The sequence below is a fragment of the Doryrhamphus excisus genome, linkage group LG4, assembly GCF_037039965.1.
Source record: "Doryrhamphus excisus strain RoL-2023G ecotype Guam linkage group LG4, RoL_Dexc_Guam_v1.1, whole genome shotgun sequence".
Lineage (NCBI taxonomy): Eukaryota > Metazoa > Chordata > Actinopteri > Syngnathiformes > Syngnathidae > Doryrhamphus > Doryrhamphus excisus.
In genome coordinates, this window is record NC_136360.1 from 14,202,272 (window position 1) to 14,228,598 (window position 26,327).

Here is a 26,327-nt window from a genome sequence, read left to right on the forward strand (position 1 = left end):
GCAGGGTACACCAGTGTGCAGAAGTCAAGATGACGTACCACGGGAAACGTAGGCTCAGCCTCTTCAACCTCCTCCAGCACTTCCTCATCCGAGTATTCATCCGATACGGTGTCTGCATCCGACACCTCCGAGGCATGAACGTCGGGATGGTCCAGCAACCAGCTCACCAGAGCCTCAACGCCTGGCAGGAAAAAAGGGTCAGGTCCAACTTTATTATAAACAACTACTGTCTTTGTTTGAATGATCTGTAATGATCTCATCATTTGCAGTTGAAATGAGAATGAGAAAGTCATTTCAACTTTGATCAAATTGAATTTCATCATGCATTCCCTGGCAGCAACCACTAGAGGGCGCTTAAGGGGCTGTATAAATACAGGGTTTCCCACACATTTATTTATTTGTGATTTTTTTGAAACAGATTAATTCATATTGATGCAGGGAAAGGGTATTCGAAATAAATATTCCTAGTATTTCCCCCCAAAATATTTTAAAATTATTAAAATTAAAAATTTTTTGTAGTATAGTAGTATTTTAATAGTCCAAACCCAAAAATAAAGGAAAATTAAAAAAAAACGCCTGAGGCTTTTTATTATTTGAATGAATGTAAAAATCTTCTGTAAAAATCTAAACATTTTAAATTAAATTTAAGAAATATTTTTTTTATATTAACATTGTTTATTAAATCAATTACAAATTTGCTTAATTTGTTTTGAATTGTTTAATTTTGTGTTTTCAAATTAGGAAAGCAGCATTTCAATTTGTATGGAATGAATGTATGTACAAATTTAAATTGACATAAAAAACATATGTGTAATACTTTAAAAATGTAATTAAATAATTACAAATCATTTTATTTAGTTAAGTAAAAAAATACATTATTTTTATTAAAACTTTATAATTTAAGTTAAAAAAATTTAAAAATACAAAAAAAAATTCTATACTTCAAGAAAATCACCTCTGAAGCTGAGCAGATATTTTGGAGGAAAGTGGTATTTCAATTTGGAATTTGAAAGTATGTAAAACTATATGTACATTTGTAATACATGCAAAAATAATTAGATAAATTACAAAGTAAAACTTAAAAAAAATAATCCAAATTAGAATTGAAAAAGTCCAGATATTTTGGAGTGGTATTTACATTAGTCCTTTGAAAGTTTGTAAACATGAGATTAAAGAGCTGTGGGAAAGTGAAATAGAAAAAATTGAAAAATTGTTGCATATTTACAAGACAGACTGGTAGAATTCACATCCCCACTGTTTTGGTGCTTTTGAGAGTGGGGGGTATTATCTCTGGGACTGAATGTAAAAGAAGGTACTGTACTGTACTGCTGCAGAAAAACACCTCTTTCATATCAAATCGATGAATGAGTTCCCCAAAAAAGGCAAATGTCTTCACGTCCTACCTGCCGTTCCCGAAACCGACTTCAAGGCAAACTCGACGTTCTTCCGCGGGAAGCCCATCTCCATCAGCTGGAACACAATGGGCAGAGGAGGCACCGGGGGGGTCTTGAGTTTCTTCTGCTTGGGGGGCCTGACGTGCTGCACGGTGACCGGCGTGGTGGCCTCGCTGGAGCTGCTTTCCTCAAACAGCGGCGAGGACGGGTGGGCGGATTCCACGGCCAGATACTGACACACGGCCAGGGCCGCCGCCTGCACGCATCACGGCAACGCAGACGTCAACAACCAGTGGCAATTTATTTCACTTGCTGGTCATTTATGACTCACCTCCATCTCTCGCCTGTCAAAAATGGCTTTGATTGGGGAAGGCTGAGTTGCGGCAGACAGCAGCTGCTGCAGGAGGATAAGTGGAGGGAGGGGACCCTCGGGAGACAAATCTCCAGCTTCCGGGGAGGACACCACTGGATCTTCTGCTCAACATATTTATACAAGCAAAACTCATGTGATCCTCCTGATACCTTGTTAAACTAAAGCACATGACATATTTCCTCAAATAACATCTAATTGATGCTGTGTTTCCACTTGCACAAAACTTACTTCCAAAAAGTACACAATAAGTAATCAGGCAGCTATAGTATAATAAAATATAATTATTAAACCTGGACTCCATTGAATAAAGCTAAATTGCAGCTTATGCAGTGGTGTTTTATATGTCCTACCGACCTTTTGAGTGTTGAGTTACTGCGTGATGATTTTAGCATTCTTTTGAAGATGACACCGTGAGTTTTCCTATAGCTCATGATTGGCTCCTGTCAAATAAAGAGCCAGCCGGTCCTTACAAACTCATGCATGACATAATATGTCGGCTAGGTGCAGTTTATACACCTGACCTTATGGTCAATGAGTGTAAAAATTAAAAAGCATACAAAATTTGTAAAACATAAAAAATGTAATTAAATCAACCTCTTAACTTTAAACTAACAAAAATTAAAGTGTGAAAAGTAGTGAAAAAAAAATATTAATAAAAAAAAGTCATATTTGAGGAAAAACAGTATGTACATTTGTAATTTGCATGTCCATAAACTAATTAATAAATGTAATTAAACAATTTGTAACATTTGTAACAACAAAACATTTGTAATATTAAAATTACAAATGATAACTTTCAAAAATGACAATTAATGTCAAATAAACTATACCTTGAGGAGTATATGTTTTGAATTTGAATGTATGTCATAATGTTTATAAAATGTTAAAATTTGAAAATACATGTAAAAATGATATACATGTTTTATACATTAAAAAATTATTAAATGAACATTTTTAATAAATTAAAACAAAATGTACTTGAGGACTAAAAAAACAGTATTACGTCAAATGCATGTACCACTTAACATGTTAATTCACATTGTTTGGCATTTGGTCAAAAATCCTCCTGACAAATGGCGCCCTCTGCTGGGCCAGGTCTTACCGCTGGGGTTTGCTCCCATGTCCAAAACAGCCGGCTGGGACAGAATCTGCCGGAGTTTGTCCTGATGAGACAGCAGTGCCCGAGCAGCTTTTAAAATGTATAGCCGTAGCTGCTGCCAACGTAGCAAGTGAATGTCCACCTGGTCCGCTGAGGGATGGGGGAGGGGGCACAGTGGACATCTTTTAATGATGCATTTTGTAAGGAAAGTGCATATAGACAATATCAACTCTATAGAAGCTGTGCAAATAAAGATCTGTGCAAATCCGTGTGTCCCTCAGCAGTTTGTGTACCTGTAAGACCTCGACTGAGGCATTTCTTCATGCACTGCTTCTCCAGCCTGCTTCCAGCCAGGCTCACTAGCTGGGCCCAGACAGCCAACATGGGCTCAGAAAAGGGCAGGTTCTGCACGCTGAAGTTTACTGCTGGCACCTAGGAGACATTCAAAGCAAAATGAAGAAGTTCCAAAAAGGACCTGCGTTGATATCATTGACTGAAATAGTGTTGAGGCATTCGCACCGGTTTGAGGTGACTAAGCAGGCACACTCTGCTGTTCCGCATCTCGTGAAACTGCGCGGTGATGCGACCCTTGGGGGTGATGCGTGTCACCGTTCCCTCGCCGTACTCCTCGTGGACGACCTGTCCGCCGAGGCGTAGGCGGCCGTCAATGCCCCCGATGACCGCCAGCACCGCCATCAGGCTGCCCACCCTGAGGCCCTCCGCATCGGGAAAGTAATCCTCCAGGAAACTCTAAATGAGGAGGCCGGGAAGATAAAGTGAGACTGAATGTAGCGCAGAAACCGATGGTTATGAGAGGGTGGAGTCTTACTGCTTCAGATTGGCAGCTTGCCATCACGTCTCCGATTGAGCTGAGCTGGGCGTTGATGTACTCGTTTATTAGACTATTCCACTGGTTGAGAGAGTGCAGGCTACGAAGGACAGAAACAATCTCCTCAGCCAGTGTGCTGCTGTGAGTTGCCGTCAAGGAGGCCTGGGGGCGGGACTTCCTCCTTCGCAGGGAGCCCTCTGCAGGGGAAGTCAGACATTAAAAAAAAACAAACAAACAAACATAGAAGCAGTTTTAAAACTCACCTCTAAGCAGAGGCAGGTCTGAGGAGCAGGTGCTCAGTAAGCTTCCCAAGAAGCCAAACAACTTCTCCACCAGGAAGCGCATGTCCTGGGAGCGCTCCATCTTGTCCCACGAGGGCAGCACCGCTTGCAGGAGACGTAGTGCAAGAATCTGGAAAAACACACACACACACACATTGTAATGCTGCATGCATTGAGCTTGGATAGAAAAACAAGTTGGAAGTGTAATTAGGATAGGCCAGGGATCTCAATCTGTGGGTCCCATCATATTTTGTGGCCCCTGACCTGACATCAACACCACCAGACTCGTACCTCCAGTCGGTTAAGTGGCATTTGCAGTCCTGCTACTGACCTGTCTCTGCAAGGTGATGGCATTGAAGGACTGGTTTCCCTCGACAATGCGTATGAGCAGGCTAATCCAAGCAGACGTGCTGAGCGTGCTGCACATTTGGGGCATGAGAGCGATGCTGCGTATGAAGCCCAGCGTGCACCAGCTCTTGTGCTGCTCTCGAGACACCAGCCTGTGGGAGTGACAACCTGACAGGAAGCAATGGGTAATAAGAATTAGACCACACATACACAAAAAAAAAATCTAAGTTTTGAATTGAAGTGGATGAGGATTAGCTACCCGTCTTGTCATGAGCGGCGCTTTCCACGAGCATCCTCAGTAGCCCGCAGAGAGTACGCGTGGCGTCTGTTTGCAACACATCAGCATAGATGCCAGAGGACAGTGCTAACGTCTTCAGCAGGTTGACGGTGCTTGTTAGCATCATGGCTGTCGGGTGACTGCTCTTCTCCGCTAGCTCACCTTCTGGAACAATGACAGGAGTGTACTAAATGCTGTGCTTCCACATGCCAGTGTTTCCCGTGCATCCATTTCTTTGTAGTGGCCCGATAACAACACATTTGGTCCGCCACAGATAATTTTTTTTATTATGGCGCAACCTGTTTGCTCTAGTCCAAAAACACGTTATAATGGAATTGTCTGCAAATGTAGCTTGTCGTTCCAACTCCACACAGTAGACTGCTTCTTAACGCAGATGTCATGAACTGTAAATGTATTTATCTTTACTGCAGTTGTTTGCTTTTTTTGTATTACTGAATTTAACAAAAAAATTTAAATTAGAAACCAAAAACTGAAAATCAGTACTAATTTCACAAGAAAAACATCTAAATATTAAGAGAAAAAAATGCTGTAGTCTAATGAGAAAAAGTCATAATTGAGGAAAATGCAATTTTGCAGCATAAAGTCAAACTATGAAAAGAAATTTGTTATTTTTGTGAAGTCGTATATTATGCGAAAAACAAAAAGGTTACGGAAAAACTTATAATGACAATAATATTTTTTTTTAAATTAGTCCTAACATTGTCACTGGCTACATTGCAAAAACACACACACACACAATAAACTTCTTTGTCGAGCTAATGTCTCACACAGATACACGCTACACTAGTGGTGCGAATGAGAATTACACTTCATGACTAAAATTAATGACTATATTGTCTAAAAAAATGTTGCGATTAGATTGAATAGCGATGATATTATGTAGCACAATTATCGACCAGCAAAATTTTATATGGTGACCGGCCAATGTCTCGTACACCACTGGGACTATATCCAGAAATAAGGCTCTGCTGCAAAGACTTCGTCGTGGTTGCCGCAATGAGCTATCAATGTAAAAACTAACAATAATTCCAAACAGCATAGAACATATTTAAACAAAATTGACATCATGTGACTTTATGTTCTGTTAAATACTTTTCAAAACATAATGGGGTTTTGCACATTTCGTATAAGACAAACCAAAAAGCTCCACACACAAACACTGAGTGGAGTTTAGCATCATGGCCATAAATTATGCAAATAGACTATTACATCATCTAACCCACCCACTACAACCTGCCTCCACAGATAGATTGCCGTGTGGGAGGCATTAAAATGAGCCTTGCCCAGTCAGACTTTTTCATACAGCTAATGGATTGAACGTGTACCTAATGTGGCCAATGATGGCCGCGTGAACTGACCCGCATCGTCTTCCGTATCCGAGTCCTCGGGGGTGTGCTGGGCGGCAGGTGGCGGCTCCGCCAGCTTGAGGTCGTACTTGCCCTCTTTTCCCATCCGATAGGAGTTAGTGCTGCTTGTGTCCCACTGAACTCTTATCCAGCCGTCTTCTCCCAGCTCTCCGATGACCCGGCCGAGACCCGGAGACGGCCCGTCCTAAAATTACAAAAGTAGAGTCGTCGTCACATACCTAACTGCATCTGCATAATCTGCTGATGTGCAGTGTTTATATGTACATGGTACCTGATCTCCCCATTTCCAGTCCACTCCCCTCATGACCCTGGTGCCTATTTTCATCATGGCTGCCAGCTCTGGGCCAGAGGCAGGAACAGGGGTGGGGGCAGCTTCCTTCCTAGACTCTTCCAACACAGTGGCTGAGCCTCCATGCACCGATAAACTCAGGTCTTCCTCACTGCTGTCTGTGCTGGGTCCTAATGGACAGATGACATAACACCTCTGTGTCATCCATTTGTCTACTACAGCATGGTTCCTAAACACACAGCCCAATTGTGGGCTGCCTACTTGGCAGCAACAACAACTATGTTAACTCTAAACACATCATTGTAGCAACGTTTTACAAAACAAGTGCTGCAAAGAATGCTGGGAAGCTGGATGACAGCTCCCAGCATGCCTCTCTAAGCAGATAACTTCAGCAACTTTTAATAAAATTAACCCTTATCCAAAGGCACTAACTGGCAACCCTGCCAAAAAAAAAACAACAAAAAAAGCGACAATTTGTATTAATATACATATAGTAAGAAGCTGCTGAAGAAGCATACTGGAAGCTGGATGTCAGCTGGTATCGATCTTCTCAAAAAGTAGCGGGAGCTGATGTGGTACTCTTCCTTTTTTAAAAAAGGTACCCACAGGCGGCTCCATTTTGTTTGTGACATACAGTTAAAAAAAACAAAAAAAACACGTTTTGTATACTGTGGCTGAGAACTCTGAAAAATATATCCAAGTTGACTTTGTATGGTGTTGTCCCTTGACAAAACAGAAGAAAGCAGACAGGCTACATGACTGACCTATGAGCCTGAGGATACTCTGCGTGAGGGCCAGCATGCCGGAGTTGAGCAGCAGACTCAGACTGTTGGCGCCATGTTTAAGGGACAACATGTGTATCATGGCCAGAAGGAAGCGGGCCTGCGGAATGGTGCCCAGGCTTGGTCCCGCCGGGTTCTCGTTGGTGATGGTTTGCAGAGGGACAGGCTGCACCCCTGTTTAGGAGACAAACACGTCAGGTACTGCCTTGGAGACTGAGAAGTACATGCAAGCACATAATGTACCGAGCTCTTTAAAGCGTCCGCTCGCTTCCAGCAGGATATTGCGAACGTTCTGGATGGCCCAGGAGTACAACTTGCCAAAAGTCACCTCCAAGAGCATGCGGTTGAAGGGCGGGATCAAATCCACATCCTTCAGGCAGTCTGAAAGAGGCTCTCTGAAAAAAACAGACGTCACACTAATACCGCCGTGGCCAAATTGGACACACGGAAAAACCAAGCAAGGTTACCCAATGTTGGTTCCTTCCGGTATGACCCTCTGCCATCCACATAGCATGGCGTATTGCACAGACGGCAGCAGGAAGCTCTTGGAGGCCAGCTTCAACATGGTGTCGATGCCCTCCAGCCTCACCTCCGCCCGCTCCAGCTAGGATCAAGCATCCATTTAGTTTGGCCCCCGCAAGGTGCCAGGCATGCCTTACATTTGCACTAACCTGTTTGAGAAGACACTTTCGCATCTTCTCCACATCCAGGGGCTCCTCTTTCAGTGCAAACTCCACAATTTTGGCCATGAGGCTTGACTGGGGGAAGGTGCCTTGAATGCTGTGTTTCAGCCATCTGTACTTCTGGACGTTGTCCACCGTGCTCACAATCGGTTGCCATTTGTCCTGCTTTGATGGAACAATACCACCAGGTCAGAATAGAGCAGGGGTGTTAAAAGTCCAGTCTGGGGGGCCTCATGCAGCCCACTGCTGTTATTTTATTGGCTCGAGGCACAGTCTAAAAATATCATGTAACAATAAAAACAGTAAAAATTGAATAATCAGCAGTGATTTTACAAAAATAACGTCATGTTATGAAGAAAAATAGTTAAGTGGCATAAAATTGAAGTAGCAAAGAATTTTTTTAAGTTGTCATATTGAGAAAATAAATAGTTAAAATTACAAAATAAAGTCAAAATATGAAAAAAAAAAAACATCCAAATTTTTTTTTCAAAAAATAAACTCAAAACAGAATTTTTTTTCAGAACATTTTTACAGGAATAATTTTGTAAAATTATGTGGACAAATAATGTAAGCTAATAGTTGAAGAATGAAAGAAAAACATGATGATTTTTAATATTAAGAGAAACAAAGAGTAAAGTTGGAATTTTTGGAAAATTTGGTTTAGGATGGAATTAATGGAATGGGAATAATATTAGAAAAAGATTATTGAAGAAGTACCTTGGGTGTCTTGCTTGTAGGTGATTTCCTATCCGTGGCTGTTGGGCTGATGTTGGCTTCTTCTTCTATGGTTCCCTCATTCTCAAGCTTTGGCTCTTCGATGTCACTAGACTTTTTAGGCACTACATAGGAAAAAATATAATATAAACACACCCGAGTCACGTTAGGATCATCAGAAACACCCAAGAGTCCACCTCTTTTCTTCCTGCGCTCTCGGATTAGTTTCTGGGTGATCCTCCGCCAGCGCGGCTGAGAGCTCAGCAGCTTCAGCTTGGATACGATGGACAGGTCGTTGCTTACGGCCGGGCGCAGCTCGTTGAACAGGAAGCGCAGGCGCTCAATGACGGGGGCGCACACCTCTTTGTAGGAGCGGCCTTGCTCTTGGTGGGTCTTAAAAGACAGAGAGATGTTTCAGTGAACAGGCTTCGTTTGCATGACCTCCAAACTTCAAGTCAAACAATTCAGAATTGGGAAAAGAGACTGCTCAAAACAACAGACGAAACCTCAATGAATAAAGCCTGTTTTGCTTTTTCTTTGGCTATGCTCCAGTGTAAAGAAATCAATTGGGGTCAGGTTGGGTATATGAAGGACCACTGATGTATGTATTTACAATTATATTAGAAAGATTATTTTCAAAACTGCCCGTAAAGTCAGTGAAAGTTATAAGATGGCAACCAATTGTCACCGGAATAATGTCACTACAGAAATCCCTCATTTATGGCGGTTAATTGGTTCCAGACCTAACAGCAAAAGTGAATTATTTCTAAGTAAGAGAATATATGCCCTGCAAGACAGTTTCCCTTGAAGGGGAGCAGAGTGGGTGGTGGATTGAAGGTGGCATCAGAGGTTCAAAGTTGAGTTTTAGCGAGTTGTGGGGCTATGGCAGCAACAATAACCCGTCTAATTATGATAACATTTAACCTGCATTAAAGCGATCAGGTCGGGTGCTTGTCTCACCGAACAATTACTGACACCCAGTGGCAATTATGGAACACTTCAATGACAAGTTGAATGGTGGCTTATACAGTATTTGCAGCTTAAAAATGCATAATTTAGGCCAAATCTATATGTATAATTTTGGACTGATAACAGGCCGTAGTCAACCACAAAACAGTGATCATGATAAATTTTTGAAAAATCGCAATAGAGTAAGGGAGCGGTGTTCCAACCACGATGTACTGAGCGATGACTCAGCACAAAACAAAATGGCGAGTTAAGCAGCATCACATGGTTTTCAGCTTTTAAAGGTTCCACTGTACATACCACTGTTTGCATCACCATACCTTGATTAAAGAACACTTGGCCTGGTAGACCATGCGACACACGTCAATCACAGATTTAGGGAGGGACCTCTGTTTCGCCTGGTCCGCCCCCAAGGCACACTGACTGACAAGTGAGAGAGCGACGTGACCTGAGACCAGAAGAGGAGAATCAACATCATTTGATGCTAAAAGTAGGTATGATGCAGGTAGGTGAGTGAGGCTTGTTGCTAGGTTACCAAGGTCTTGGTGTTTGAGCAAGCAGCAGAGCAGCAGGCGGCCCACTTCCTCCACAGGGTGCTCAGGAGGAAAGGTAATGGGTGTAATAAGATGGTACTGCTTACAGCAGCGCTCTATTTGGCACAGGAAGTCCTGCAGGGCCACAAAACAGCAAAATATGAGCTTGTGTGAGACTGCGCTGATGGGGGCAACTTCTCACTCTGACCCCCCCACCTTGACGGTGTGGTCCTGAGTGTTATTGTCAGCGATGGCCTGCAGGAAAGGCTGCGCGTGGTCACTGAGCGTGATTCTGCGAGAGTACAATTTGGCTTTGTCAGGAGTAGTGCTCCCCAGGGAGCTACAGTGGTCTTCGTCCTTCTCCTCGTTGTAGTTGTAGTGGATCTGGCTGGTCTGCAAGCCCCCGGCAAATATGGAGGACTGCAGCCACTCTGCACAAAGAATGAATTGAAACACAAAAACAGGGAATGACATATAGCGGAGATGGTATAAAACCTACTGGCACATTCCATCTCCATGGGTGACAGTGGGGTGCTCTTGGCCAGGTAGGAGGCATGGAGACCTAGCAGCACGCCCAAGTTCCTTTCGGTGTCAATGAGGGGGGATGACAGGCTGCTGAGGTCTGGAGTGGTGACCGTCTCCTGGTTTGGCTGCGAAGAGACCATTTAGAACCATTTAGTATAATGGAATAAAAATGATTGTCAAAACCAAGTCTTGGTTGGCATCCATATTACAGACAGATTCCAGCTTATTGTGTGTCTGTGGTTGACTTGTTCGTGGAACGCAAAAAAAGAATTATAGCATGGAGCTACAATTATGAACAAGTCCTTCAGAGCAGAGTGCGTGAAGTACAGTATAACAAGTACATTTGGATAGTTGGTATACCTCCATATACTGGCCAACACAGAAGGCCTGCATGGACTCCCTGGTGTCCTCAAACTGCAGGGCTGCTTCCAAGGCAACCACTGGGTCTTCTCCTGCAAACTGGGCTGGAGTAGAAGATACAGTACGTTACTACAACCTTGAGGTATGCACATAGGCTTAAAGCAGGGGTGTCCGAACTTGCTAAAATATGCAATAAGTTATATACATTTCAAGAAAAAAAAATTATTTTATTAGTTTTTACATTGTTTTTTTATTTCCAAATATTTCAACTTTCTTCTTAAATAATCTTCATAAATTTTCATCTCATAATATTGTCACTGTATTCCTATAATATATTGACCTTATTCCCATAACACCAGTTTTCCTAAAATTACAACTTTTTTATGCGGATCAAAAGTGACTCCGAAATCAGGAAAAAGCCGAAAGAAAGAAACTAATTTGTTTTGCTTTTTTCACACTATTAAAAGAAAGAATAGCATATTTTTAATATTTAGACTCTATGCTCCTAAAATGAGAAATTAATTTTCCTCATAATATATTATATTTTCATAACGTTTCTGCTTTTTTTTTTTTTTACATTCTGTCTATTTTACTTTTCTTCAATTTTATTCTGATTATATTATTACTTTATTCCCATAAAATTTTGGCTTCCATAACTTTTTCCGAAACCTAATTTTCCAAAAACTTGAATTTGATATTTTGTTTTTCATAGTATTTGAAAGCTGTTTCCTGCGGAGGTGGTTGGGCTTACCACGAAGCCTCAGCAGCATCGCCTTGTACAGGAGGAGCAACAAGCTGAAATTGCCCTTCAGTAGTCTGATGGAGGAGTTTATGGTCACCCGAGCAAGAGAGATGCTGCTGTATAGGGACTCCAGTGACATTTGGCATAGAAGTACGAACTGGCAGGAAGTGGAAGTGGAGTCCCGCTTGCGACACAATGAGCTGGTGGGAACAGTGGCTTCCGTACGGTCAGGCCTCAGGAGCAACCAAAGACCTCACTTCAACCAGGCACAGGGAAAGGAAAGGCGTCAGATGATCCAGGAGGAGGTCCGAGGGACAGTAGGGATGTGGCAGCAGGGAGCATGGACCCGATGGGAGGAGGCAGCTGACCGGAAGATATCGTGGACAGAGCTATGGCGATCTGAGCCACACCGGATCGAGTTCCTCATCCGGTCGGTGTACGATGTGCTCCCAAGCCCGTCCAACCTCTTCCGCTGGGGCTTGGCAGAGAATCCACTGTGCCGGCTCGCTGGAGCACATCCTGAGCAGCTGCCCAAGGGCACTGCGGGACGGGCGCTACCGCTGGTGCCATGACCAAGTGCTGCGGGTCATTGCAGAGGTCATCAGCACAGGAATCTCCACCAGTAAACACCAACAACTAACAAGGCAGTCCATCGCCTTTGTTAGGGCTGGGGAGAAGCCAAAGCAGGGGGGCTGCTGGCGACAGCTCGAGACTGGCATCCAAAAGTCGACCTAGGGAGATAGCTCAAATTCCAGGAGAACATCGCAGTGACCACTCTCAGGCAAGACATGGTCCTGATGTCAGAAACAACTAGGCAAGTGGTCCTGCTGGAGTTGACTGTTGGATGGAGGAGGCTTTTGAGAGGAAGAGGGCCAAGTATGAGGAGCTGGCAGACGAATGCCGAAGCAGTGGATGGAGGACCCGATGCAACCCCATCGAGGTCGGGTTCAGAGGATTTGTAGGCCAGTCTCTCATCAGAGCACTCAAGATGTTTGGAGTGAAGGGACAGCACAACAGAAGAGCCATCAAGAACATCACTGACACAGCAGAAAAGGCGTCCAGGTGGCTGTGGATCAAGCGGGGAGATCCGTGGAGAACAACTAAAGCTACTTAGACTGATCAACCCGGCTGGGTCACCTGGGCGAGGGTGTCTGTTGTGAGACCCGAATTACCCAGTGAACCAAGGATACAACTAGAAGTTTGAAAAACTAACATATTTCACTTTATGCTAATAAAATTTTACCTCATAATATTATATCTTTAGTCCTATTAAATGCTTTTTTCTCGTTAATAAATGTTTCCTTTATTATTTTTTTCCCAATGTTTTTTTTTAATTATGTTTGTAGAATGTGTCGTGGGCCAACAAATCGACCCCCCCAAAAAACAGCTGGCCCCTCCACATCTGGCTTAAACTCACATATAATATTGTTGCTTTTATTTTATTATTTTTTTTTTACCAAGAATACTGTTTCCTGTTAGTGACTGGGACTGAGCCTGAAAGTCCTTGATGTCGTAGACTCTTCCGTCAATGACCGTCCAGAAGCCGCCATCCTTGTTGTGGTTCTCCAGGTCGGCCTTGCGGATTAGGGAGACCTCTTCGTTATTTTTGGAACTTTGCCCCGTGAAGAACGACCCTACCACAGCACAGAAAAGATTACTTCAAATACTTAACTGGACTTCATCAAATATATCGTGGACTATACGTCACATTTAGCGGTATTTACGATGGAGATAATACATCATCAACTAAATGTAAGTCGCGCAACCAGCCAATCTATGAAAAAAGGGACATGTACTCCAGAAAACCCAAGAAGTGTTTTTGTACCCATGATGCCAGGCCATGCCAGGTCCTCATTATCATCCCGCTCATGTCCAGGGGCCAGGTGGTTGAACCGGTCCAGATGCTCCAGGAGTCCAGCCAGGAGAGGGATGGAGCCAGTCTCCTGCATCAGGCCTGCGTCAATGGTGAGGAGGAGGACGATGGAAACTACCAACTCGGGCAGCAGCACTCCTACAGGACGAGAGGCCGATTCATTGTTTGAATTACGACACACGCTTTGTAACATAGCCTCTCGGCAGCATACAAGTTACCAGTTAGATCTCCTTCGATGACGCGGGAGACTTCGGCAAAGTGGCGGTGGCCAGTGGAGGCGATGCTTGTGGCCACGGGGAGGATGTCGCCAATGTGAGTGCACAGCAAGGCAATGTACTTTTTTAACAGCGAGCCCACGCCAAGAAGCTCAGGATCTACGGCACATAACATAGCATTAAAAGGGCTGAAAGAAGTACTTGTCATTTGCCCGGGTGTAACTTGTGGCCTCTCAAAATATAATTTCACAATAAGTTTTTTTTTTTTAAACAGCAAAGATGGGAAATTATGCAGTAATTTTACAAGAATAAAGTCAAAGTATGAATAGGAAAAAGTCATAATTTTACATCATACAATTATGAGGAAAAAATTTTTTAGTATAAAGTTAAAATATTTTAGTTTATTTTTGAAATTTTAATATGAGAAACAAAATAAATAAGCTGTAATTTTTCTAGAAAATTAGGTTGCAAAAAAAGTTATGTTACAAGAATAAAGTCAAAATATCATGGGAAAAAAATTACAAAAAGAAAAGTTTAAAATTTAAAAAACAGCCGAAATGGAAAAACCAGCTGTAATTTTACAAGAATTGAAAAAATTAAGAGAAAAAAAAAGTTGTATTCTGATGAGAAAAATTTTTTGTTTTAAGCTGTACTATTATGAGAAACAAAGACAAAATAAAGTTCCGTATTTTGAAAAATAAGGTTGGGGAAAAAGGTATAATGAAATAAAAATATTACAGGAATAAAGTCATAATTAGGGTGAGGAGCTTGGGGCTTGGAATAGAGCCTTCACATCAAGAGGAGCCAGTTGAGGTGGCTCGGGCATCTGGTCCGGGTGCCTCCGGACACCCCCTGGTGAGGTGTTCCGAGCTTGCCCAGTCGGAAAGTCATAATTATGAGGCCAAAACTAAAACTTTTGCACAATTTGTGTCGCCACTTGTCATTCACGGTGTAAAACCAGTTAAACCAGTTCAGAACCACTGATCTAGACTCGTACACCACCACCACCACACATATGTACATTGCAGGCCTGTGGGAAAAGACAAATTCACGACTTACTGTATCCACTGACGTTGACAGAGTCATTGACGCCAAGGTAGAGTTTGCTAACCAGCAGCCTCTGGAAGCGGAGCAGCAAGTCCAAAGACGCAGAGCGTTCCTTGTTGTCGTGCTCCGCCTCTAAATAGTTGGAAATGCGCAAATGCGCAATGTCCTTAAGCCTGGCAATGGTCTGCGATGCGATATTTCTGGAGAAAAAAGAAAGCATGTTAGCCTGCTGCAATATTTAATGCAATGTTACAGATGCTAAAAAAGGTAAAGATGCCTCAAAAGTTGCTGGACAAGTTGCACCAAAGGCAGGATTTGCTTCCCCGCTGACTCGTAGATTCCAGTGTTGATAAGGTCTTTGTCCAGCATGGTGCGACAGCGCTGCATGGTGGAAGCGTTGGCCTCCTGCTCATCTATCTCCTTCTCTTTTTGGGCCTCCTTCTTGGCCTCGATATCCTATCACCGAAGCATCAAGACTCAGACTTCCAGACCAGAGTGAAAAGATGACACACATACAGACCTGGATCTCAGCCGTGATGGCCGCATTCAGAGCAGATTCCAAACCTCCATCAGCCATCAAGCTGCTGACCAGCAAGTCGATCATAAATCGGCGGCCAGGGGTCACGCTCCTCTCATTTCCTGATGCTGTGGCACCACAAAAAAAATGGTTCTCTCAATTCCGCCCTCATTTTTGCTCAACTACAGCAGAACCTGGACAGTCCAATGTACTAACCAGTATTGGGCAGCAAAGAAGACAGCGCCCTGGCCCGCTCCTCTGCAGTGGGCAGAAGCACTGACCATCCATTCTGGAGGACAGCTTGGGCGGCAGCTTGCACCGTGTTGAGCACCCCGGCGTTGCTAGCTAGCATGACCACTGTTTGTTTTAGGTTGTTCAGCAGAGCACTGCCCAGCCCCAAGCCCAGCTCCTCTGGATCCACCTGGTTACTAATAGCAGCATGGAGCTGGGGGAAAATCATTTGGAAAATGTATGTTACAGCAGTGGTACCTTGGTTAACATCATTAATTCCTTCTAGAACGTCCTACTCTAACCAAAACGAACGCTAACCAAATGTATTTTTCATATAAGAAATTATGTAAATCCAATTAATCTGTTCCAGAAAGTAAAAAATGTTAACACAAAACTTTCCAAATACAGTTGTCCCTCGCAATATCGCGGTTTGATTATAGCCAAATTGCGTTCGTTAAAAAAAAAAACACTAATGAATTAATTAATGCTGTTTTGTTATGTCAAAACATCTTGAAATGCAAGTGATATGTAATATTCTGGTCACTAGGTGGCAGTAATGTTACAAGGATGAGAGATCCATCTTTAGTCCTTTACACTACCTTGCACTCTATGTAACTAGCCATGAGATCCTTCCGTTCCGTGTGGAAGTGGTAGGTTTGTGGCATCTTTGTCCTTCTTCTGCACTCTGTTTAAAACTCTCTTAGGTTTAGAAGAAATAAATAGCTCACTGTCTAGAAGCCGTCTAGAGTCCCTGTTGCATAATAGTTAAAATCCGGTGTAAACAATGAATAACAGAAGTGTAATAGTGACTATAGGGGTGTTATCTGTCTACAGGGCTCTAATAATGTTAAAAATTGTATTTAGAGTCATAAACCTGTTTTCTATGCTTCAACTCCAAAAATAGTCTATTAATGAATCCTATATTGTAGATATTCATTTACAAGTTTCATTTTGCATGCATAAAACCATTAAAAATGCATATATATGATGAGTGAAAAGGATAATTTAAGGTTACTTTAACCTTTATTGAAGACATGACTGCTCCCAAAGACATGATATGGCAGTGATTCACCACACAAACATCATCTTCCTGTTTTACCATGAGTTATTGCTTGAATTCCATCATCTTTCTCACCCTGATAACCCAAAAGGAGCCAAAGACAGTGCCAGCATTTTAATAAAAATAGTGAGAAACATGTCAAGTTCCCTTTCTTTATCAAAATGTCTTTGGGAACAGTCGCATCAAGAACAATGTCTTCAATTCAGTAACATTTTGGGGATGAGTATCTTTATGGGACATTTAAATACTTGTGTCTACCTGGAGCCTAAGTAGGTTGAGCGTGGCGACCACCATGCACTCATCCTCCTGCGGGGGAGGCCAGTCGGAGCTGCCATCCATGCCCTCGCTGACCTGCCGCAGGAGTAAGTCCAGTTGCTCAAAGGTCATAGGGCACACGTCCACCACAAAGGGAACGCGTTGGCCAACGGACCACTCGGAGCACGAAGACCAGACAAAGCTCTGAAAACAGAGGGAGCATGTTTCACCTCCACTTTTTTCATGTTAACATCACGATTCAACGGCAGTGCGTGTCACCTGTCCCGGGCCACAGGAGATGCCGACGATGTGCTTGGATTTGAGACCAGGGAGAGCCTTGGGGTGCTTCTTGTTGTAAAAGAGCGTGTCAAAGTGTTGGAGCTTATCGTTGCTACCCCAACTGTGGACTTCTCCATCATCAGTGAGGACGAGGCAGTGTGAAGATCCCACAGCGACGTCCACCACTTTCTTCCCTGAGAATAAAATACAAAAAGCAGCTTATTATTACACTTGGCTTTTGTATGTTTGACAATTCTCACCAGAATAATACATGCAAATTCACACATTTTTAATCAAACAATATCTTATAAACACAATCATCAAACCAAGCGCGACCCCCACTCACGGTGCAACCAAAAATATAACAGGTATCGAAATAAGTAATACCTCTTTTATGGCAGATAATTGGTTCCTGGCCTGACTATTCAATGTTTATGAGTAGAATTCCTTATTTCTAAATGGAATACTTTGGTATATAAAACAGTTTGAGCTCATAAATATGCTTTTTAACATTATCAAAGACCGCTAGACATGAACTAACAACCCTATAGCCATCTTCACGCTCCTAGCTCCCAGTATAGTATATATGTGGATTCGCATAGAGAAAATAAGAAATCTGGCTTACAACCTTCTAAATACAACTTTGTAACAATATTGGAGCCCTCTAAACATGAAATAACAACCTTATAGTCACCTTTATGCTCTTATTACACAATATTGTATGTTATTGTTAGACATAAAAGAAACTAAGCCATATAAGACAGAGAAAACCTAAATAGAGCTACTTAATGGGGACCTATTATGTTAATTTTCCATCCCTTTCTATTGAGTTGTGGACTCAACCATCCTGAACGTCTTTAAGGGCTCACTTCCAAATGCGCAAACCTCATTATCTGAAACTTTGCCATGGTTTAACATGAGAATACAACATTGTAACTACATTTATGTCAGAAAAGTAGAAAATGCATAATAGGTTCCCTTTAACATTATAGACATGAAATAACACATTAAGAGCCCTATTACATTGCTATTACTGGAACCCCCCACATCTTTCAGTTTATAAACAGTCTGACTCGTGAACATGCAAGATCCACATAGTGGCATTCAATAATAAAAGGCCAGGCTCACCCTGCAGACTGTCCAGCAATTTTGGGTACCGGACGTGCTCATCTGTGCCATGTCCGAGGCGCTGATTGTCCCCCTTCCCCCAGGTGTACACCTGACCATCCTTGGTGAGTGCCAAGGAGAACTGGCTCCCACAGCACACCTTGACGATGTCCAGGTCTTGGAGCTTCTCCACTAGTTTGGGTGTCTTGCATCCATCGCTGCCTCCTCGGCCTAGTTTCCCGTAGTCGCCGTCCCCCCAGGACCACACCTGACCTGCAGCGACACAAACAATGTCAACATTGTCCTTTCAAACACAGTACTCAACCCTGCGGGAAAAGTATCCTGACCATTTTCTGTGACAGCAAGAGTCTGTGCGTCGCCGCTCCCGCAGGCCACGTCCACCACCTTCAGTCCTTTCAGTGCCGTCACCAGCACGGGTGTCGTCTGGTCCTCGCTCGAGCCTAGCAGTAACAGTGTGATTTAAGGTGGGGGAAGAGGAACATAGAGCCGAGCACCACAGCCTGACTGCTGCTTACCGTGGCCTAAACGACCATAGTTCCCTCGTCCCCACGTGTAGAGTTCACCGTCTGCGGTAATGGCGGCGCTGTATGTGCTCCCGCAGGCTACGTGCACCACTTGCTTTCCTGCCTGCTTCCCGTTGAAGGCTGCGACCATTGTGGGCTCTTCCAGGTACCTGAAATGTATAAGGCATTCTCAGACTGTCCATCCACACATTTATTGTTAAACGCTTACATGGGTTTTATCTGCTAAAAGCGTAAAGACAAACTCTTAGGTCACTGAAAAGAACATGTTTTGTGCTTTGACTGTTCATTGATGTGTGACATTGAGGACAAACTACAGTGTTTCCTTGTCAATACAGTGCACATGAACAGATGTTCATCAACACAACCATTCTTACCAAGTTCCAGCAAGGCATACTGGGTACTAACAGCCGCAATATATCGACTGGAACACATTTACAGTAACATACACGAGCATGAGTCTTATTTTCTGTTATTTTGTCTACTATGGGGCTGCATGAGGGACAAGTGGTTAGCGCGCAGGCCTCACAGCTAGGAAACCCGAGTTCAATTCCACCGTCTGCCATTTCTGTGTGGAGATTGCATGTTCTCCCCGTGCATGCGTGGGTTTTCTCCGGGTACTCCGGTTTCCTCCCACATTCCAAAAACATGCTAGGTTAATTGTCCATAGGTATGAATGTGAGTGTGAATGGTTGTTTGTCTACATGTGCCCTGTGATTGGCTGGCCACCAGTCCAGGGTGTACCCCAGCTGGGATAGGCTCCTGCCCCCCCATGACCCTTAAGCGGTACGATAAGTGGTAGAAAATGAATGAATGTCTACTATGTCTGGTAATAGGTGTGTAAATGTCATGTCTAGAGGGCTCTAATAATGTTAACAACCATATATAGAAGGTTGGAAACAGGTTTTCTATGCTGTAACTACAAAAATAATACCAGTTATGAATTTTAAAAAAAGCCTACCGTGAATAAGGAATTCACGGTCAGGTATGGAACCAATCAACCGCCATAAACCAGGAATTATGTACCTGGTAGCATTTTTCATCAATGTTGTACCTTTTCTAGGCATGGCTTTCGTCATATCTGTTACAAGTTACTTGTGGCATGCTAATGCATTTTTTTAAAGGCTTTTGCTGTGAACAGATAATTCTCAACAAGTGTAAAAGATAGACTTGCACAGAGGATTAATTTACTGACTTTTGTAAAACTCGATTCAAGACTTTCCAACATTTTCTAAATGCTATTGTTTAACTTTAAATCTGGTTTGCCATGTCAACAGAGTCTGATGCATACGTGGTGTCTCCGTGTCCGAGGCGTCCGCCGTCGCCGCAGCCCCAAGAGAAAACCTCTCCGTTGGACGACAGGGCTAAGTAATGTTGGCCCTCTGGATGCGACGCCAGCTTTGCAATCTTTCTGGAGCTCAGCCCGTAGATCAGCATTGGCGCCTATCGCAAAAAAGAAAAACATCACTCACTGACTCATCTTTGGTTGTCTAAATAAACGTTCAGCCAGCAGGGTTTCCCATACACTCATTTATCTATCTACTTGTTTTGTTTTTTTCTTTTTTAAATGATTAAGCTGATAATCAATGATAAATGATATAAAAGCAACATTAGATGACGTCTCATTTCTTAAGACACAAACCAAAAAGCTCCATTTTACCGTCCACATATTATCAAATAAGATGGCATCATTAGCACCCCGCTAGCCAGTGCAGCGTGTGGCCTCACCAGGGTTGTGCTCTTGTAGTTCTGGGCGTACACGGCACCAGTGTTGGACAGGATGAGAAAACCCTTTTCCGAACACACAATCTGAGTGACTCCGACGCTGGCGAGGGCTTTACACTGGATGGGTCCGTTTATATTGGCATAAAGCTTCCAACCCAAAAGACCACAGGCAATCACCTCCTGCATGTTACCCTGAAACCCAAGACAAACATACATTAAACATCTATGGGCCACCACGCCGCATACGTCGTTCATCGGCGCACTCACCTTGTGCGTGGATGGGGAGTTGAGCTGAGGCGGGCTCCGAGGGGAGGCCAAGCGGTCCAAGTGAGCTAAAATCACCACAGCGGTCTGCCGCAGGTCGATGGCCAGATCGTTGTCCTGGGGCAAGGTCAAGTAGCGCAGAAAACTCTCGTTTGGACTCAGAGGTGCTGAGAGAATCTGGAGATATTGATCAAGCAGAAAAGGGCTGTCAAAGTTAACGTGTTAAAGAAAATTCCTTTAATGACACTATAAAATACAGTAGGGTAGTCTGTGAAAGAAGTCACTGCTGGTATTCAAAAACTGTGAGATTTCTAACTGTATGTTATTTTTTGAAGAAAATATGGCCTGTATTCCCAAAACAGATTTAACTTGATGTCATAAATTATTTGATTTTACTATACACTTATTTGAAGTGTTTTCTTTTCTTTTTTATCATTGTGCCCGTGGCCCAGTGGTTCGAGACCCTTGCCTTCCAGCATGCTTGGATATATGATGTTCTCTTTTGCACATTTAGAAATACTGTAAGAATGCCACTTTTTATTTTATTATCATTATTTTATAATGTAAGATTGTGATTAAATATCTTATGGTTTGACAGTCCTAATATACAGTATGTAGTATACTACACAGATCAATAAAATATTCAATTTATAAAAGTAGAAATTCATTTATCACAGTTGGGTCTGCAAACATTTAAGCATGTGGTTACTTTACACTGCAAGTCATACCAGTCTATATGCTACATCTATAAAAAAGATTTGGTGCTCAAGAGACTGCGAAAGCAACCTGAATGTGCATCCAACTGGGTGCCCACCAACCTCTAGTTCCTCGTCTGGGATGGGCTCCTCCTTGCTGCTGTGTATGTTCTTGAAGCGCTGTAAAAGGGGCAGCAGAGGAGCGCTGGTTCCCTGGGTGGAACGCTCATTGTCCATCTCTCTGGTGCCGCTCTCCCACAGGCGCAACAGCAGCAGGATGGCAGACAGCAGCTGACTGAAAAGATGTGAAAGACCACGTGAGCAAAGGGGGGGGGCTGTTATCAGGGGTTTGTGAAGCTACCTGAGTGTGCCCCTCTGCACAGCCAGCTCCAGCAGGATGGCCAGAGCCAGGTGCTGGTCCTGGAGAGGAATGTTTCCCTTGGTAGTGGCGTTTCCATGGATGTCACTGGCAGGGAGAGGGAGAAAAGACACATGAGAACCGGAGCAGATCTGAGGGGAGCATAAGAATCGGTGGCTGACCTGAGGAACTTGGTGGCCCTCTCAACCACCTCCAGCCACACCGATGACACAGTTCCCTCATCAAATAGGGTAGCCTCTGGCAGGGCGCGGAGAGCATCCAGAGACTCCTGAAGGAGTTCACTGCAAAGGTCTGCATCATCTCCTGCACAGAAGCACAATACCTTCTGCTTTAGTGAAGGCTTTAAAGTGCACTCACTTAATTGTGGACCGCCACAAGAGTATTTGGTGCTATGTGCTCACCCTGGCATTATAACAGGATTGTCCAATAGATGGCATTGTAACTCTGCATAGTCACAGGCAATTCAGCTGACTCCGTTTACAAGTGTCAACAAAGCGCAAACGAACAAAAGTGGCAGTCTACACTCTAACCAAAAACCAGGTAAAATGCAAATTAACGCATGACAACAACGACCCACCGTCCTATGGGAATGAAAATAACTAAGCACCAACAACAAACACCTAACTTTAATGTTATTACAAAGTGCTCACAAAGCATGCTGGGTACTCCAAATCTCTCCGGTATTCAAACAGGGGTTCCAAAAGATGTTGGGGCGGGTCTTGTGAAAAATGTCTGATAGTGAAAGAGTAGTGATAAATATTCTTGTAACATTTTGACTTTATTTCCATAATATTTTCAACAACCTAATCTTCCTAAAATTCCAACTTTGTTCTTTGTTGTGTTTGTTTTTCCATAATATTACAATCGAAAAAAAACAAACTTTCATTAATATTTTATTTCTATGCTACTGAAATGACACTATTTTTCCTCATATTAAATCATTCTAGTAAAATTGTGACTTTGCGTGGTTAGATTAAAAAAAAAATGATTTGATATTTTGACATTATTCCTCCAAAAATATTTGGATTTTATTCTTACAAAATGACTGATGATTTTTCCATATTTGCAAATAAGACTATTGCGTCATCCACACACCCACCCCAATACTGACTGCCACAGATAGGTTGCAGCCCTGTGGGCAACACTGGTTTACCATGACAGCATATTGCAACAGACTCCAAGTTTGAGGTTCTCCTACCTGACCTCCAGGCCCGACGCAGGAACGCAAAGGCAAACGAGAGAGCTGCCCTGGAGCCCACTCTGGCCAAACCCTCCACGCTCTTGCTGTCCGGACGTGGACTGGAGAAAAAAAAAACACCACATTCAGCAGCAAGTCCATGCACCGCCGGACTCGGGTGTGAGGTCATGACCTTTTATTGTCAGTGGTGGGCCTGGGTGAGTTGACAGGGAACTTCCAGTAGACCTTCTCCTTCTCCATCATGCTGTAGCTCAGAGAGATGAGGTAGCGCTCCAAGATGACCAAGCGCTGGCAAAGACGTCGAGCAGACAGCGTGCTTTTGGCCATTTGGGCCGAGAGCTTCTGCTGGTCATCCACGAGCACCATCAGGCAGTCCTTCAGCTCCTTCTCGTCTGGAAACACCAAAACCATGACCAGCATGTAGCAACACCGGCATCGCTAACTCAGCTTTGTAGAGTGCTAACGTTTTAGCATATTTTGTGATAGTTTTGCTATTCTATTTTTACTTATATTTTCTTCTTGTACTATTATGGCTTTATTGTCATAATACTTTGACTTTATTACTATAATACAACTTTTTCCCCCAACCTATTTTTCCAAAACGTATTTTTTCTTTAATATTTCAACTCTATGATACTGGCATACTAGCATAATTCATTCTCGTAAAATCGTGTCATTTTTTTCTTGTTAGAATAATCCTTTTTTTCTCTTAATATTTTGACTTTATTCTCATAAAATTACAGCTGCTGTTTCCCATCTCTGCTGTTTTTTTATTTTTAATTTTTCCAACAAATTCAATGTTCTTGCGGTAAATTTTCCAAATAAAAGTACTTTTCCAAATCTATTTTTTTGTTACTCATATTAAGACTTAAAAAAACAAACAGTTATTTTTTCTCATATTATTACAATGTTATTCTTGTAAACTGACAACTTTTTTTACTGAACAACTCTTTTTTTTCTATTTCTGAAATGTTTTCCTTCTCGTGATATTATGACTTGATTCCCATTATATTTTCACCTTTATCCCATAATTTTTTCCCCTACCTAATTTTCATGACGTTTTGTTTGTTTCTCACAATATTATGACACTTTGTGTTTAATATTTAAATTCTATGCTACTGAAAAGACATTATTTTTCCACACAATCTTACATGTGAAACTGAGACTTCTTTCTCTTCATATGCCCTTTATTCTCTGAAAATGAAGGCTGTTTTTCCATTTCAGCTGCTCTTTTTTCCAACTATTTCAACTTGTCTTCATAATAGGACTCTATTCCAATCATATTTTGACCTCATTTCATAATATAAGTTCTGCCCCTAAATAATTATCCAAAAATTTAGTTGTTTGTTTCTCATAACATTAAAAAGTAAAACAAAATAAATACATGTTATGTCATTGAAATTTAAATATTTCCCCTCATAATATTATGACATTCAAAAATTACATTTTTCCTTTTAATATTTTGACTTTATTGTTGGAAAATGACTGCTATTTTTTTTCTTCTACTTCTTCTACTTAAATTCTATTTGTAGAATGTACTGCGGGGGCAATAAAAAGACAAATGGTCGTTTAAGTATTTTAATCTATATGTTCTACTTCTAGTGTCGGTTGATGAAACAAAGCAACAAGCTAGACCTTTACTCGTTGCACAAATATAAATACTTCCTATTTAGTATGTGAATGCAACACACCGTGTTGTTCTGATGCATATCATAATGAAGAGAGTCCTTCTTGCGGGGTCACAGCACGTTAGCAGAGGGGACGATGACAAGGCGGCCAAAATAGCAGATCTGAAATCCACTTAAGCTTTATGTAAGCCCAACAGGCCCGAGGCTGTGGTAGTGGCATCGCGTCAGCTGTGGACCGGCTGTCAGGACGCATAGCAAACACGGAGGTGGGCTCTACTCGACGTGGCCTCTCGCGCACACGCGGGTATGGTAATGAGGATCAATGCCAAAAAAGTCACTCTTAGATGTGGACATGACAAAGTTGTTCAGCTTGGAGAATCAATCCTAAAATCAATCAAATGAGGCTAAATGTTTTCCACTCCCTGATTGCAACCAGCAGAGGGTGCAAGCCATTCAGGCACAACAAGTTTGCTGCCTAAATGGGTTGCCATGGAAATGTGACATAGAATTAGAAAGACATCCAGCCTACGGCAACCGTCTCCCACCCACTTTCCCTTCTCTACGGCAGCGCTAGCTAACAGCACTCATCATAAAGGAATTGAAAATGTTCTAATTGATACATGTGATTGGTATTGGTTGATTTCACTCATGCATGATCGTATCGGAATGGGCAGTATCCTCCTAGCTCATAGACAAACCTTTTACACGTTGTTTGATATTCTGCAGCCAGCTTGGTGCGTGTTTATGTGCCTATAGCAGAAGTAGGGAACCTATGGCTCGGGAGCCAGGTAGGGCTCTTTTGATGACTGTATCTGGCTCTCAAGCATTTCTTACCACAATAAAAATGTATTTTTGCTAACATTTTAAAGTAAACATCACAGAAATTACTGTTAAAAATAATATTAAAAATCAACAACTTTTTTATGCATTTTAATTCGTCCATCTATTTTCTACTGCAATACGGCCAACCATATCCATCTTTCCTGATGATATTTTCCAGGTCAAACACCAAAACTCGATTATTACTGGGTAATGCGGTAGTCTACCTCGGTCATTGAGATGTCAACATGTAAATGTAAACTTTCCTCCTTTAGTCAAATAGTCACCTAGCTAAAGCTGCAGAACCAAGCCTTCTGGCAAAGATGGCCAAAAGAATGAAATATACTGAGTACGGTGCAAAATTATGCAGCAGCAGAAGTTGTATTAATGGCAACAAGTATTTGATTTATTATTGGACACTGCGCTGCTCACAAAAGTGTGCTGGCCACACCCCATTGGCGTGGGGTAGTGTGCCTGGTCTACGTAATTAGAGCCCATTATATCTAAAACTGTTGGTCTTACATAAAAATGCACACATTTTATTGCATTCAATGTTTAAAAAAATGTATATGGCTCTCACAGATACACATTTTAAAATATATGGCCTTCATGGCTCTCTTAGCCAAAAAGGTTCCCGACCCCTGGCCTATAGCATTACACACTCACTAACATAAGCTTTTTAAAAGTAATCTTTTGGATTGAATATGAATAAACTGAATATTTTGTAGTTGTGGCTTAGATAACCCGTTTCCGATCTTCTAAATGTGCTTTTTAATATGATTAGAGTCATTTAAACATGTAATAACACCAAATAATCACATGTACATTTGTATTTCCCAAAATAGTGGATACATGAAAGAGAAATAAGACATATAAGATGATTATTAAGTTATTATTGTGTGAGATAATT

General features: G+C 42.3%; 1 protein-coding gene across 8 annotated transcripts in view; it reads right to left on the minus strand.

The window, feature by feature from the left end:
- The window catches only part of herc2 (HECT and RLD domain containing E3 ubiquitin protein ligase 2), a 58,775-nt gene that overhangs the window by 25,192 nt on the left and 7,256 nt on the right, over nucleotides 1-26,327 (minus strand). For 2 of the 8 annotated variants that reach the window (XM_058074132.2, XM_058074129.2), the window contains exons 5-47: nucleotides 23,143-23,362; nucleotides 22,971-23,071; nucleotides 21,934-22,075; nucleotides 21,755-21,859; nucleotides 21,517-21,688; nucleotides 20,702-20,875; nucleotides 20,438-20,626; nucleotides 20,001-20,152; nucleotides 18,704-18,861; nucleotides 18,515-18,628; nucleotides 18,189-18,440; nucleotides 17,061-17,254; nucleotides 16,785-16,985; nucleotides 15,452-15,680; nucleotides 15,239-15,363; nucleotides 14,996-15,174; nucleotides 14,731-14,918; nucleotides 13,675-13,830; nucleotides 13,409-13,594; nucleotides 13,041-13,217; nucleotides 10,842-10,945; nucleotides 10,456-10,606; nucleotides 10,173-10,387; nucleotides 9,959-10,091; nucleotides 9,744-9,871; nucleotides 8,655-8,850; nucleotides 8,461-8,582; nucleotides 7,732-7,908; nucleotides 7,528-7,664; nucleotides 7,304-7,455; nucleotides 7,043-7,234; nucleotides 6,261-6,448; nucleotides 5,981-6,173; nucleotides 4,584-4,766; nucleotides 4,308-4,492; nucleotides 3,959-4,106; nucleotides 3,696-3,892; nucleotides 3,386-3,616; nucleotides 3,160-3,298; nucleotides 2,870-3,016; nucleotides 1,726-1,868; nucleotides 1,404-1,650; nucleotides 39-181 (exon numbers count right to left, since the gene is read on the minus strand). In XM_058074132.2, the coding sequence (XP_057930115.2) occupies nucleotides 39-181; nucleotides 1,404-1,650; nucleotides 1,726-1,868; nucleotides 2,870-3,016; nucleotides 3,160-3,298; nucleotides 3,386-3,616; nucleotides 3,696-3,892; nucleotides 3,959-4,106; nucleotides 4,308-4,492; nucleotides 4,584-4,766; nucleotides 5,981-6,173; nucleotides 6,261-6,448; nucleotides 7,043-7,234; nucleotides 7,304-7,455; nucleotides 7,528-7,664; nucleotides 7,732-7,908; nucleotides 8,461-8,582; nucleotides 8,655-8,850; nucleotides 9,744-9,871; nucleotides 9,959-10,091; nucleotides 10,173-10,387; nucleotides 10,456-10,606; nucleotides 10,842-10,945; nucleotides 13,041-13,217; nucleotides 13,409-13,594; nucleotides 13,675-13,830; nucleotides 14,731-14,918; nucleotides 14,996-15,174; nucleotides 15,239-15,363; nucleotides 15,452-15,680; nucleotides 16,785-16,985; nucleotides 17,061-17,254; nucleotides 18,189-18,440; nucleotides 18,515-18,628; nucleotides 18,704-18,861; nucleotides 20,001-20,152; nucleotides 20,438-20,626; nucleotides 20,702-20,875; nucleotides 21,517-21,688; nucleotides 21,755-21,859; nucleotides 21,934-22,075; nucleotides 22,971-23,071; nucleotides 23,143-23,362 (7,265 nt within the window). Of the gene's footprint in view, nucleotides 1-38; nucleotides 182-1,403; nucleotides 1,651-1,725; nucleotides 1,869-2,869; nucleotides 3,017-3,159; nucleotides 3,299-3,385; nucleotides 3,617-3,695; nucleotides 3,893-3,958; nucleotides 4,107-4,307; nucleotides 4,493-4,583; nucleotides 4,767-5,947; nucleotides 6,174-6,260; nucleotides 6,449-7,042; nucleotides 7,235-7,303; nucleotides 7,456-7,527; nucleotides 7,665-7,731; nucleotides 7,909-8,460; nucleotides 8,583-8,654; nucleotides 8,851-9,743; nucleotides 9,872-9,958; nucleotides 10,092-10,172; nucleotides 10,388-10,455; nucleotides 10,607-10,841; nucleotides 10,946-13,040; nucleotides 13,218-13,408; nucleotides 13,595-13,674; nucleotides 13,831-14,730; nucleotides 14,919-14,995; nucleotides 15,175-15,238; nucleotides 15,364-15,451; nucleotides 15,681-16,784; nucleotides 16,986-17,060; nucleotides 17,255-18,188; nucleotides 18,441-18,514; nucleotides 18,629-18,703; nucleotides 18,862-20,000; nucleotides 20,153-20,437; nucleotides 20,627-20,701; nucleotides 20,876-21,516; nucleotides 21,689-21,754; nucleotides 21,860-21,933; nucleotides 22,076-22,970; nucleotides 23,072-23,142; nucleotides 23,363-26,327 lie in introns of all 8 variants that reach the window. The other 6 variants (XM_058074125.2, XM_058074124.2, XM_058074130.2 and 3 more) reach the window with 5 other exon arrangements.